Below are 14,389 nucleotides of genomic sequence, written 5' to 3'. Positions count from 1 at the left end.
CACCTATAAGCCCCGTTGTGCTCATACAAATGGTGAGTAACTTTGCTTTGAGTGGTGTCTGCTTCAGTCTCCCGTAGCCACGTAATATGAGGCCCTTTTAGCTCGAATCCAAAATCAATCCTGGCCACATAATGACTTGCAGTGTTTGTGGGCACAGCATGCCAATTGCTCCTGCAAGGTGATTAATGGCCAACAGGTGAGGTTGTCATGGTAACCTGTCCACCTGAGCCACTATGGCAACAACAGCTGACGTGAAGGCTGTACATTGAATCTAGTCAGTGATTAATTACCTTCAAACATCAGTTCATGTAATCCCCCCCCCCCCCCCCCCCTTTACGTCTTCCTCTCGCTTTTACTGGTTTTTATTCCTTTTTCAATCCATCATTCATTATCCCCCCTCTACCTCTCCCTTTCTGTCCTCCCATCCTCTTATCCTCTAGTCCTTTTTACTGTACATTCCTCCCCAATTCTCAATAGTCCATCCTTCTCTCTTTCCTGTCCTTCCTATTACCCACCTCTTCCTCTCTCTCTTTCTTTTTCTTTGTCTGGGATCCATTTGTGCTGCATTAGGCAAGATATGCTGAGAGAAGAAGAGAGGGAGGATTGAAAGAAGGAAGACGTGGAAAATGGATAGTGCCTGAGCTTTGCATTATAATGGAGAACTGTCTCAAGGCAGATTTGCCCTGCCTTTAAACGAGGCATCCATCTGCATTTATTCACCCAACTGCCTGTGTGTTTTTATTTCTCTCCCTTGTGGGAGTTCAGCTCATTCCTATAGCATCCCGGTGTACTGTTAAATATTTGTAATGGCAATTTGTTTTATTTGTTTTTGCACCCAGGTTTTTTTTATTGTGCGCGCAAGTAATTTCCTCTAATGGATTGTGTTGCCATTGTCTTCCAGTTGGGAAGTGTCCTATGTGTCAGGAGGGGTTACAGTGCCTTTGTGTGTGAGGAGGAGCGGAGGTAGGGCCCCATTATTTAACCCAGGCCATCAGTCACACTCAACAAGCCTATCATATAGGAGCATTCAGACACTGTACAGGCTAAAGTTAGCGCTATTATCTGCCTGTCAGTGGCTAGCTGTGTTGGGGTCCCTTGTGGAAAAGCAATTGTATGAGTGAATGCCTTGCTGCTCACGTTGTCAGGCTCCAAGGATGCACGCAGTGCCTTTAAAAGACCACTCTCCATTTACCTTTGGTTTTTCACACCTTTCAGCTCACATTAGCAAAGCGCGATTATGACATTTCAGGTGAGTTTAGTGTTATAAAATTGACCGCTCAATTTTAAGCCATCAGCAAGGTTTGGAAGCTCAACCGAGTGGAAAAAATAATCTTTAACCGTAGACGGAAAGGATCATCTCGGTTTTAATCATCTCAGCTCATCTCCTAAGATTTCCGAGTGAGTGCTCATCAATCATACTGTATGCAGACAGTGGGCTTGATTAATATTCATTTTATATGAGACACTTCATTTGCATGAACACACTGTCTGTCTCATAAAAATTACCAAGCCCTCCCTGCCGGTGCGATAAGCATCTGGACATGAAGCAGTTGAAAATCGGAGACATGCTACTTAACCTGATCCTACTTCATTACATAGAGTTACGTGGGAGGGCTTCAAGCATGCGTGACTAGTTATATCGCACTTCGTATGTCCCCATCAGATAACAGCGAGGATCAAGTTTCACATTGTTACGGCGACGCTGAATAGAAGGTCTCCGGATTAATAGAAATCATTTTCGGTTTCCTCAGGTCGTGAAGTGACGGAGAAGTGCCCACCGGGGCAGTGATGCGAATCAGCGCGATGGCTATCTCACCATATGTATTGGTGAAATGAGAGCGCTGTGTGTGATGAAATCCAACATTTATAAGGTTTAAAATGAAAATCTACAGTCAACGCCGGCCACAAGTCAAAGTGAAGAGTCACTAAAAAGATGTTATTTGCCCGGGGAACATTTTTCATAACTACCAGATGATTTGAATTGTTCGTGTTTGCTTAAGTTTTTCGTTATATTAAAGATCTTTGGGTTCTGGACTCGACATCTTGGCCTTTAAGAGATTATAATGGAGAGCTTTTTTTATTTTGTGGCATTTTAAAAGGCAAGAAATCATATGTTACATCAAAACTAAGCCTGAGCAGTAGTGAAAACAATGATTACACATAGCAATACATATCAGGCACTGTAGTAGGAGGACTTCTCTTTCTTTATCTCTGAGAATAGAAATGTGGGTCATTTAATTATGTGTTTATAGTTTTAAGTTCTGCTTCCATGTAGGTACAGTTCAAGGATTTTTTTTTTTTTTGACTCATTGTTCACATCAGATTTTTATTCTGCTGGTTTAGGAAAAAACTTATATTTACATCAGGTTATAATAAATCTGATTTTCTAAATGATATTTCCATAAAATTAATAAAATAACATTACTATTTACATTTTTAGTAACTTCTTATCCTTGTGCTCCACCTTTAGCAACAATGCCCGACAAGCATTAGCATTCCTGTGTTGTATTTGAAATTAAAATGCAAACACTCCATGAGTGAAATGTACCGTATACGTCTGATTTCTTATTCTGAAATATATTTCAGAGTGGATTTGTCTTCTTGACCCAAAGCAGAGTGAAGTGGTGCAGCAAACACAGTGCGGGGACAATGACTCAGATGTAAACTAGTAGTTGTGTATTTAAATATGTAAAGTACATGGAAAAAGCATGTAAAACAACTGGCATACTGTATTTGACTTCTGGTTATCTCTAATGTGCCGAAGCATTGGAGTAAAAACAGAGGAAGAAGGAGAGAGTTTATAGTAAAGCTTCTGTAAAATATATGAAACGGCCTCCAACAATTTTGCAGGAGAGGAATTACACCGTAATGGTGACAGGTACGGCAGCAAATCCCGAGGTATCGGTGTGTTACGATTTCCTTTTAGCATGCATGTGTGGAATTTATTCAGGTTTTCCTATCCGGCCTTTCCAAGATGATTTTTTTTTTCATATCAGGTGTCATTGACAAAGCAGTCAACACACCATGACTAATTACAACATAACACATTTGAGTCTCACCCGGTTGGAGGAGCACGGGAGCATTATCAATGTCAAGATTGCGTGAGGTGTTTAGTAGTAAATCAGCAAAGCCAAACATCTTCTTCTGTAGCTTTTAACACTGCAATGTCATACCAAAGGAGATGAGTGTTCAGCACGTTTAAAACAACGCTTCCACACATGATTAATGAACGTACACTTTTTAAATTTATTTATTTGGCATTTTGATACCATCACCAGCTGTGGATCTGACTTAAATTGTCTTAACAAACTTATGTCCGTCATTGCTTCCTACTTGTTTTTTTTTTTTTCTTTGCCATTCTTTTTTAATGCAGTCACACAACGCCCACCCCCTCGCCCCAACAACCACATTCCTTACTTTTCCTATCACCCGGCTTTGTCAGGTAAACTCTTCGGTTAATTAAAACTGTCAGGTTTCATCTTGGCTCCGTTGGCACGCACCACAGTTACAGAAAAAACAAAAACGACACCAACAAGGAAAAAAGTTGCGAGGGCCGTAATGAAGAAGTCTCCTTGATGTGGCTGAGAACAGACGCTGCAGTTGTTGCTAGGTCTGCTAAATGTTGGCCAGCTTATCTAAGGGAGTTATCCTAAATCCCCCTCAGAACAAGTACCCTTGAAACGTCAGCACCATAATGTATCATAAGGCTCCTTCTGGAATACAAGACGAGTTGGCAATGCCGGACTAGCGCTCGGCCTTTTTTCTCCCCCACCCCAAACCCCCCGCTTTCTCTACGTTGAACAGGGTCCAAGCCTTTCTCATAAATATGTATTTTATGATGTGTTCTTTTGGCGCTCGATGCCAGTTTCAGTACCTAAGCCCACACATTTTTTTTTCTTCTTCTACTCTTTTTTTTTCTTCTGGAGAGCAAATTAACAACTGTGATAGTGTTCTTCATTTTATGTGATAATTTCTTAAGTAACACCTGTGCAAGTAGTCGCTGGTTAATAGGCTGTGCTGTGAGATGTGCCGTGTACGCTCTCACCAGCACACACAAATTCTCATTGTCTCCATCCCACTGAAAAAAACCTCTATCTCCTGAGATATAGGGGGGAAACAAGCACATGCCAGCAATCCTAGCTTTGAACTTTGTCATATATATATATATATATATATATATAATTTTATTTTAATATTTTTAGTCTGCATTTTCCCAAACCTTATCCTTTGCTATAAAACTCAGCTCCAATTTGCCGCTTGGACAGAGTGATTATTCCTGGAATAATGTATTTTTTATTTTGTCAAGGCAGTCTCAGCATCCGATTTGATGTCGTATTTAATTTAGCTCTCTGGCAGCTGTCAAAGTGTTTTATTAAAAGCGCTGTTTACTCATAAGGACGTGGCTTTGATCAAGCACGCTCTTTCACACTGCTATTTTAACTTCTTTAGAGTCCCACAGTCATTTCTGCATGCACGGGACAGAGCGAACAGTACAGCAGAGGGTGGTTCGGTAGATGGTGTCCAAACTCTGGTTGAGTTCACTCATGGAGGCCTGCCAAGACTTTGCTAATGAGCACTTTTAACCTCTAATATTGCCCAAATGGCCTTCCTACGCAGAGACCGATGATAGGCTTCTGTAAAGTCCATTAATATCTGTTCAAAAAAATCTGATTAGTCCAATCGTGGCTTTTTGAATTAGGATTAAGGGCTAGATTCTGAGATGGGTTGAGTCGCCACTGCTTGTATAGCGTGGGGGCTGATATGGAAAATCTGATAAACGCGTTTTACTCGTGTAACTTGAGATTCTTATGTCAGTCAACTTCCCAAGTGCCGTGTCCTTTGACGCAGCGCTTGACCTTTCGCAAACAGATTTTCGTCCCTCCCGCAAAGGAATTAGCTCCCCCATAATATTGAATGTAGTACTGACAGCCTAATGTGCAGCAGTGGCGATTGTGTAATGGATGCCAGGATTGTGTGCACTCTTTGACTTGTGTCGTTTTACAGAGATTACATTTCTGCAGCAGATCATGGCTGATGGTGGATAATAGAAGGGTTTTGTAGATGAGGGGGGATAATCATTAAAGCTGATTTAACTTTAATATCATGATATTTGTTTTATGGGGATCATATTATGAATCGCATCAGATTATATTGCTGATCCTTCTTTAACCGTGCACCCTATTATTCATTCACATCTCACTGTTATGTTACATATCTTCATTTTGAATAGTGGCACAGTTTTCAGGAATCGCCATGCAAAACATATTTGATGTTTGCAGCTCATTTTATGCTAAGTAGCACTAGCTTAGCAGTGACTTCCTCATTCAGGAGTTCACTCACGGGGCCCTCTCACGGTGTTAGAGGAGGTTGAGGGCAGCTCTGCTTTGTGAACTGTTTTGCCAACTAGAATTTTGGAAAGAAGCCCAGTAGCACAGCAGAAAAATGTCCATAGGTGCAAAATCTCAAACTGCTAAGTTATGGTTCTTACCCGCAGGAAAGTGAAAACACTAGTGCGTTTCTTATGTCAATTGCCATCAATCCTTGAGAGAATACATGAGGTCTGGAGCACATATGCATAACCAATTCTCCAAACACAGCAGCGTGTGCTTCATCGCTCAGTGTTCGCCTCTCTGTGGGAGTGATTTGTTGGTAAGGTGTAAGGAGTTAACACTTCGATGAGCAAACAACAACAGAATATCCAAAAATACCTTTTGTGGTTTGCGCTCTCTTAGCGTTTGGTTGATCACGCCTGGTATGAGTTCATATGACTGCAGACTGAGCAACTTGCACTGTGTCACTCGATGGCGACTTGAAACCCACAGTGCCATAAGGGCTGTGCATAAGGATTTATAAAGCCACGGGCATCCATCTGCCGCGCTTCTTACTGGAAAAGACAACAGTCCGATTGTTCCCGTAAAATAATGACTCACCAAGAAGTTTTTTGAGATCCCAAACCTCATTTACTTCCTGTCTTCTGTTCAGCTCATAGGCATGTTGTTTTTTTGTTGTTGTTTTGTTTCTGACAGACTTTGGAAGGCATCTGGAATCAGAGCAACAAGGCTTGCTGCGGTCCTGTGGGAAGTGTGGCGCAGTGGAGGGATCGGTGCCATAAAGGAAGCACCCAGCTGGGGCATTTGCCAGCAAAACACTGAGTACTGAACTTATCTGGGACCTTCAGCAGCGGGCGGTAAGAGGAGGAGGAGGAGGCCATGTTGACCGCACGCCTGCTAGTCCTCGCCAGCCTCTTCGCACCAGCCGCACTGGGTGAGTTTGGCTCATTAAAGCAAGTGTTTGTGTCTGTGTGGATGTGCAGATGCAGGCACAAAACATGCCTCTTGCGTTTCCTGATTGGCATGATTTGAAGCTGTATCAGAATTTCATGTGTTCACTACTTAAGTGCCAGATTCTGTCAGCCAACTGCAGTAAAAGCCTCTGACTTTATGTCTGTCTTGTTTTCGCCGTCTATGCAGCTCCTCTCACTAATTAGCAGTTATTTTTACTCCCAAAACTCACAGAAACTTTTTTCCCTACACTTTTCTTCTTTTGATTTTTCTGTCTGTTTTTTTTTTTCTGTGATTTTTCAATCTATTTTTAGATCTGTCCCTCTTACTCTTGGCTCCATCTCTTGCTCTCCTGGCAATAGAAAAATGAACTGAAATTACTTTCAAAGAATCACTAACGCCGCGCTGGCTTTGTGGCGTACGTTTAGGATTGTGAAAGTTGCAAGAATTAGGGGGGGAAAAAAGAAAAAAGGACATCTTTTATCACTTCATGAATTAAGATCTTAAGATTAATTTGCAAGGTCTTTCTTTTACCACGTCTCTGTAAACGGAAATCGCAGCGTTTCCCCTTGGCCTTCTGTGGATTGTTTCAGAGGCAAAGTAAATGAAGTCATTTAAATTCAGATTAAAAGTAGTCAGTGATGGTGGTCTGGTAGCTCGGGGTGTGGATGCGGCTTGGGTTTAGATGTAGGGAGTGACGGGGAGTGGGGCAATGGCCCATAAAAATGTTAATTTAATATGGCGAGAACCATTAATGGGAGATTTGAGGCTAATTGAATTGTTTTTGTGCTGTGATATCTGCGGATGGGATTGGATTGGGGGGGCAGGTAAAAAGCACACTTCTTCGGGCTTTTTGGGGTTTTTTTCCTTAATGCTCAGAAGAAGGTCATGAGGCCAACAATATGTTACAGGCTACATCCATCTTTAGAGAGATCCATTGATTAAAGGTTTAGGCATTACCAGGTAGTCGAACTGAAAATGAAAATTCATTTTTGCAAAAGAAAGGACTATTTATAAAGCTGTCTCGACTCCCTCCTTTGAGGAATGCAGGATGAACTCGGTGCTGTGTGGGTAAGAGCTGTTGATGATCGCCACTATTGAAAGTCTGGTGGGAAGGAGTGCTAATGATGGCGAGCTAGGCTTCCTTTTTCCCAGTGGAGCACTGTTAGCCTAGCGTTCTAGGTCCTGTTTTCGGGTTGAAATACAAACTTGTCGGCACAATGGGACCTCGCAAATGTGTAGTGGCACTTGGTTTAAATAATTGGTGATAGTAGTTGATAGCTACTGAAACGTGGGCTTGTTAAAAGAGGGAGGCGTGGGACAGGGAGCATTTTTCTCTTGCATTTTTGCAACAATGCGAGTGGCCACTGGGACTGAGGCTGACTGGTAGCACTAGGCTACCTCTTACTGTACTACCCATGGGGCCACTCAAAGCCAAACCATTGTTATTATGGGAAACGCTTGATCATAAGCATGAAGTTTGAACACCAACTCCAACAGAGGGTTCATTGTCATTTAGATTAATGTGAGAATTCAAAAATAAAAAATCTCAAACTGCTTTAACTCCACAGCTGTTTACCAGTGACGATCAAAACACGTACTGATAGAAATAACGGATTCGTGAGTTTCCCCTGAATGCCGGCAGGTAGCTAACACATCCAGATATGAGTATGGGACAAGTTTGACTATGCTGTGGACATATGCCGTGCTTCTGAATGTAAAACTTTATGAATTGTAAAATTTACCCTTAGCTTTTATGTCTGTTACTTAAAAAATATAACCTTCTGAAAATCGGATGATTATTTTTGATAATAAAACAAGTAAAACAAAGTGAATAAGAGTGCATTTGGATAATAAAAACCAGGGTGCCTTGCTCAATTAGAACTAAAGGCAAGCAAGCAGCTTTTTATAACAGTGTTTTAAAATGATTTGAGAGTCTGGACAGCTCTTATGTGAAAAAGGTGGGTTGCTACAAAGATTAGGAGCCGCCACTGAAAATGCTCTATCGCCTCTGCTTTTATGTCTGAATCTAGCAGTTTTCAAGAACAGCCTCAAATATTTATTAGCGAGGGCTGTTTGACATCATAAAAAAATGATATACATAGACAACAGGAGCCATTTCCTCCTTATAACACAACTTATTCTCTATTGTATCAAAGTAGATTTTGTTAAAAATAAATGAGAGTAGTAAAATAAAACTCGGTAAACTGATGTGTGATCAAGCCTCAGCATAAATGTCAAAGCACACACACTAATGCTTAACTAATACTGTTACGAGCAGCACAAAGGCACTCATATATCCATATACAAGCAGCCATATTTAGAGCAGACACTCTGTGTGGTCGCTGTTGTTAGTCCCTCTGACCTTTCATTTGATTAGCATTGACTGTAAAGTGCTGCTTAAAACAGATATGTCAGTCAAGCTGCGCGGAAGCACCTCTTGGGCTATCTGTGTTAAATTCTGCCTGCATCAAAATCGGCTGCTTTTCACCTGCAATTTATTTTCTTAATGCTGCAGCTTTACTGGAGGAATCTGTTCTCTCGTCTTTGGAACGAGAGCGTTTGCACATGTCGTCATCAGAAAGATGCATAACGATCGTCTGCTGGTTGGACAAACAACTGTAGGATTACACAGAAAGCGTCCCCGGGGGTGGAGGTGAAGTGGTTGAAATAAGGCAGACATCCGAGAAATGTGGCTGAAACGTGTCAGCTGTAGACGCCCTGTGACGTTCAGTTTATGGAAAGGAAGTAAGGTCTGTCTTTTGCATGTTTTAGCGCCGCCATAAATCCAGTATACTTCACAGTTTTTGAAGTGTTTTTTTTCCCCCCAAGCATAACACGACTGCATTTTCCTTTCTTTTTCTTTTTTCTTCTCAGCTGCATTTATTTTATGTCAGTATGGTGTGAATAAGATGGGAGAAAAGCGCATTCATCAGTCTTAAAATCGGTTTGCGATCATTGGGAAAAATGGTCAGCTGCGGGGCTTGCGTGATTTCTCGTAAACGGGCCGAACCATGCGAAAACACCTTCACAGTCCTTTAAATCAATCATCCTGCTCTCTCTGTGATCAACCTCTCCTTCATCGCCGAGGAATAGGCGACATCGAACTCGTAAACCACCGACTCTGTAAGGCAAAAACCCAGCCGCACTGGTGCATTTCGTAGCAGATTTAGTGGCTGACACCCAGTAAATAATTTGACATGTTCATCAAGAGCAATCATTTAATACTCAGCCTCGTCCTGATGCTATGAGCAAACGTGGCCAGATGTTGCCAGTGAACTGTTTTGCAGCTGGGGGAAGCTTGAGAGGGAATATTCACCACAATGTCATTGTGCATGTTTCACCCTGAGAGTGTTGGAAATGTGTACTCTGGGGGATGCTGGCCTACTTTGGCATCTATATTCCCTTTTGTCTGAAAGTCAGGCACATGCACCCTCGTGCGCGCACACGCCGACTAGCGTCAAGCAAAAGAAACTAGCACCGTTCCCACTGACACACATGCAAAGTCGCACTTTTAATAATCACAGTACACATGCACGCTGATGCATTCGCCACTTTAGCCTAAGAGGCTGAAATAGAAGCCCAACAGTGGCCTTCCTTGTCTTTTTTTCTTCTCTTTTTGCTGTTGAGCAGAATGAGGAATATTTCTGGACAACCGTCACAGCAGCGAGATTAAAAAAGAAAAGAAAGTCAAGGAGAGAACGCAGCTTAAGGAGCGTTAAGGATGCGTGGCTGTTTGTACGTGGGTGGCTCTTTGTTTGCTTGTATGCGAGTGTGTGTGCTTCCCTATCATCTTCTGGTTTGTGCGCGAGTGGAGCTACAAAGTCCGTGCCAGATTAATAAAAAGTTCCATCCCTGATGCTGTCACGGGGGCTTGAAAAATTGGCAGAACGCAACCTTGTCGTTGTTTCGGTAAGATCAACTAACAAAAGGAAAAAGCAATGTCCCGAACACTCGAGCCATGCCCGAGCAGCGCATTAATCATGCGTTTCTGTGCATGTAAAATCCTCCTGGATGACTTTTAGATTCATTCTGCTTAATACTGCCCTGTGGAATCGTAGACATCGCCGTGTTATAATGGATGACGGCTCAAGAAACAAATTTAGGAGACGAAGAACATGAAGTCTGACTCTTGGTTGTACGGTCAGATACAAGCGCATGCATCAAGCGTGGAAGCAGATATCATCCTGCTGGGTGAGGAGGGGCAGGGAGGGGTTGGTAGGTAATGAGGAATGGATGAGGCAGCAAGACAGATGTGTGCCTGCCACATCTGTTCAGCGTTTGTTAGGTGTTGCACTGGTAGGTTTTTGTATCTTGCAGAACAATGTTGGGTAAATGGCAGTTCTGCAGATGAACATACATAAGGTCCGTCTCGCCTTTCATGCATGCCTGCGTTCTCTTGCAGGCCTTAAACAAAGCCTTACAAACAACCCTCTCTTTCTCACATTCCCGTATCATCATTAATATGCTAAGGTTAGCTGTGTCTAACCAAACAAGAGCATTAAACTCTGACGTCAGGCTCGCTGTTCCCGTACCCGATCCACTTAATTAATCTTCTACTGCCAGGGCACTGACTCCATCCGCCAAGGCATCCCTGGATTTGCCTAATTTGCTTAATTAATTAAACAAATGATTTATTTGAGCTCATATTTCAAAGCGGCAGAAAGTTCTTTGTAGAGCCTACTGAGGCATGTGCTGTTGTGTTGTGACTGCGAGATGCCTCTTCAAGCATTGCAAATAAGTGGGCTTTGGAGTGGGTGGATGTCAATCATTCATTTGCACCAGCATAATGTACATGCATATACAGCACTTTAGGGCAGGGATAAATTATATATGCATTAGAAGGCGACGTTAGATGAAGAAAAAAACCAAACAACAGGACTTTATTTAGACAGGCATTGTGTCGCTTTGGTAAGAGTAAATCGAGAGTTCGACGACTGTAGCTTTTGTACAGAGTTTTCACTGACAAGACAGCTGGGCTTACATATTTAGAAGTGTAGCATGAGTGGGTGGGGGACGATTTAAAGTTATACAAGTGGGCCAAGAACGTTTTGAATGGTTTTTGTGGTATGAGGCAGGTATCGGCCTCATATGTAATAAGCAATCACAAAACAAACATGTCTATTCATTATTTAAACTTTCAGGTCAAGTCAGTATTCAGTCCTTTTGAGTTTATGGAAAGAGTGCCATGCCCATTCCTATTATCTACCATCCATTTTGCATAGCGTATCCGATATCAGTTTATTGTTTTGTATAACTCTATTGCATATTTTTTTGCATGGGTGCAATCCACCCATATTAATTGTATCTATTTGACGTGCAGCCAGACATAGGGACACTGACTAGGGATGTCACCAGAACTGATATTTAAGGTACACATTTTCACTCCCAAAGCGTAACATTTTACGCTAGGTGACAAATCGTCAGTATATTACCCCTCAGGAGTGAGAACGGGCTGGATATTGAAATTCTGAAAAAGTGAAGCCACTTCTTTTTTGGCATCAAGTCAACAGAAGTGCAGCAAATAAACAGAGCTGTAGCTGAATGCATTCACAAACCACTATTGTTCTAATCTTTATCTTTAAAAAATTACTCTTAATTGTGTTTTTTTCCCCCTGTGGTATCAAAGGAGTAAATAGTATGTACTATTTCCTGCATATTAGTATTTAGTTTGAAATTCTAGCACTGTGACAACCACAACGCTTGTTAATTTTTCTTAGTTTGGCATCCTTAATTCTAAATTGTAAAATTAATAAATACATAAATAATGAAAAGCTACTACACTCACACCCACAGAAATCAGCCTTCTTTGAGGACCTTGAATGTCATTGCAAAATTTCATGAAAATTTGTTGAGATATTTTAGCATTAATCAAGCTGCCATCCCCCTGAGTCACAGTAAAAACGTTTAGTTCCAGCATGTCTGTGAAGGTTCTCAGTCATCCAGGTCATCGTAGTCTAAGGAGCTTGGAAAGAAAAGCGTCTGGACTTCTTTAAGTTGCTTGAAGACGTTTCACCTCTCATCCGAGAAGCTTCTTCAGTTCTAAGGTCAAATGGTCGAGAGTCCCAGACTCAGACGCTTTTCTTTCCAAGCTCCTTAGACGACTTTTAGTTCCAGCAGTATTTTTTGTTAGGGCGCAGTCCTAGTTGTGCAATACGTTATGCCTCATTGACTCTGGGCGAGGCGAGTATGGCTTTCAAAGTATACATGTGCTTATTTCTAGCACTTGAGGGAAGTCTTGACTTCATTTCAAAGCCACGGATTTTAATCAAATAATAAAGAAATAGGTGAGAGGGTTTTTTTAAAATTGATATTATAATAAAAGTTGGATTGCTTTGAAAATGGTTTTCATGATATACTTTAAAATGCCTCTGGTTGAATGCATTAACAGGTTTATTTCTCTTTTTAATTTGCATCCCTATTATAGTTTTACAATAAACCCCACAAGACTTACTAAAACAAACAACATGCATATTTGGAAAAATCAAATTTTATACCCACCCTTAGGATGGGTTGCACAGCTGCCACTTGAATGACAGCTTATTTCAAGTTTTCACTTTTAGTTTCAGTTGTTAGGACGTGTTGCATCGTTTGAATACAAGTTTTTCAATTAGATTTAAATATGCAGCGCTGAAAGACTCGTCCTCTTTGGATTCGGTTGAATTTTCCACGTCCGCGTAATATATTTCGTGTGGCGTTTGGCATCAAACATTCCCTTCTCTTTTTATGTCCTTCTGTAATGAGTGAAAAATCAATACCTGCTTGATATGGGGAATAAAAAAAATGGCCCTTGCTGCCCGTGGCATCTGTAGTGACGGCTTGACATTGCCAAATTGCTGTCAGAACGTGCAACCCAAGAGGAATGAATGACAGTAACATTAAGAATGGCAGGGTGGGGTTAAATACCTCTCCATGTTTTATAGGTGTCTGCACCGGGACCTGTGTATATCTTCCAAATACATGAATTAGAATCTCAATTCACTCAACCCACTTGCACAAGCATAATTTGCTAAGCGCTGAATGATGCCATTTAAAGTGGACTTGGAGCTGGCCGAATGGTGTTTAATGAGGACAGATATTGACAGCAAGGTCAAGTGGCAGTGGATGTTAGTTTACATTAGACTGCATAATGTGTATGTGTGTGCGTAGTGCATGTTTTGTAGTGTCCGGGAGGCTGGAGGGAGAATTGCTAAGTAACCCCGCAGCCCAGCTCGCACAGCTGAAATGGTGGGCGTAGAATACCACAGGGTTTCCCACACTGCATAACAGCAGGGGTCAGGGAGTAATTTAGGGTGTGGGCGGAATGTGAGGAACAGGAAGGGCAAAAAAAAAAAACAAGCAGAGAGACAATGCACTGACCCATGCTTTACTCAATTTGTGAAATGAATGACCTTTTTCTTATTTTGTGAAATCCATGTTTATTCCCATCGTCTGTGGAATAACTGTGCATGTGCTGTGCATGTATGTGAGATACGGGATTTGTATTCTGATGGCACATTAGGTGCAGTGACAGACTGTGCATGTGATTACATGTAGCGATATTAAGACACTGCAGTGCTGTATATGCTAATCTTTCAGCTTGGAAGGATTGCCCCCCCCTCCTCCTCCAAGCAGTGTTTCCACCATAAGGCTTTCACAATCACGGATGAGGGTATGATGATGGTGGTGAGACTGTGTCCCAACCACCCACATAATGAATTGCTGCTGCAGCAGTGCATGATTTAAACATGCCTTGAGGCATACTGTACGCATTTTGCTAATTACTCAGATTACAATCTGTCATTCCCAAGCACATGTTGCTAATAGCATGAGTTGATATTTGCGTAGATGTCTGTGTTTATGTGGTTGGGAACTGGGATATTTCCATCTTAATATCTGTCTGTTTATTAGTTCCTATTTATCTCTCTAAATACACGGTTCAAAATGAGATCAGCATTCTGTTCAACACAATTGAGATTTGATATTTTTACCTTCTTAAAATTAAAAAAATGATAGCAAAAGTAATCATTGTAATCAATTTGCATCCTATTTGGGCTTTAAAGAAAACATTTTTAATTCAATCCTAAAACTTAACTCACAACAACTGCAGCTGTTTAGTTAATAGCTAG

At 41.5% G+C, this 14,389-nt stretch overlaps 1 protein-coding gene across 14 annotated transcripts in view; it reads left to right on the top strand.

Annotated features, from left to right (window-relative positions):
• Positions 1–14,389, top strand: part of LOC134624900 (adhesion G protein-coupled receptor L3-like) — a 265,399-nt gene that overhangs the window by 63,672 nt on the left and 187,338 nt on the right. For all 14 annotated transcript variants that reach the window (XM_063470031.1, XM_063470027.1, XM_063470024.1 and 11 more), the window contains exon 3: positions 6,027–6,264. In XM_063470031.1, the coding sequence (XP_063326101.1) occupies positions 6,210–6,264 (55 nt within the window). In that variant the 5' untranslated portion in view covers positions 6,027–6,209. The remainder of the gene's footprint in view (positions 1–6,026; positions 6,265–14,389) is intronic.

Source organism: Pelmatolapia mariae, linkage group LG3_W, assembly GCF_036321145.2.
Source record: "Pelmatolapia mariae isolate MD_Pm_ZW linkage group LG3_W, Pm_UMD_F_2, whole genome shotgun sequence".
NCBI classification, from domain to species: Eukaryota; Metazoa; Chordata; class Actinopteri; order Cichliformes; family Cichlidae; genus Pelmatolapia; species Pelmatolapia mariae.
The sequence above is the reverse complement of the archived record's forward strand: the minus strand, read 5'-3'. Positions and strand labels throughout refer to the sequence as shown.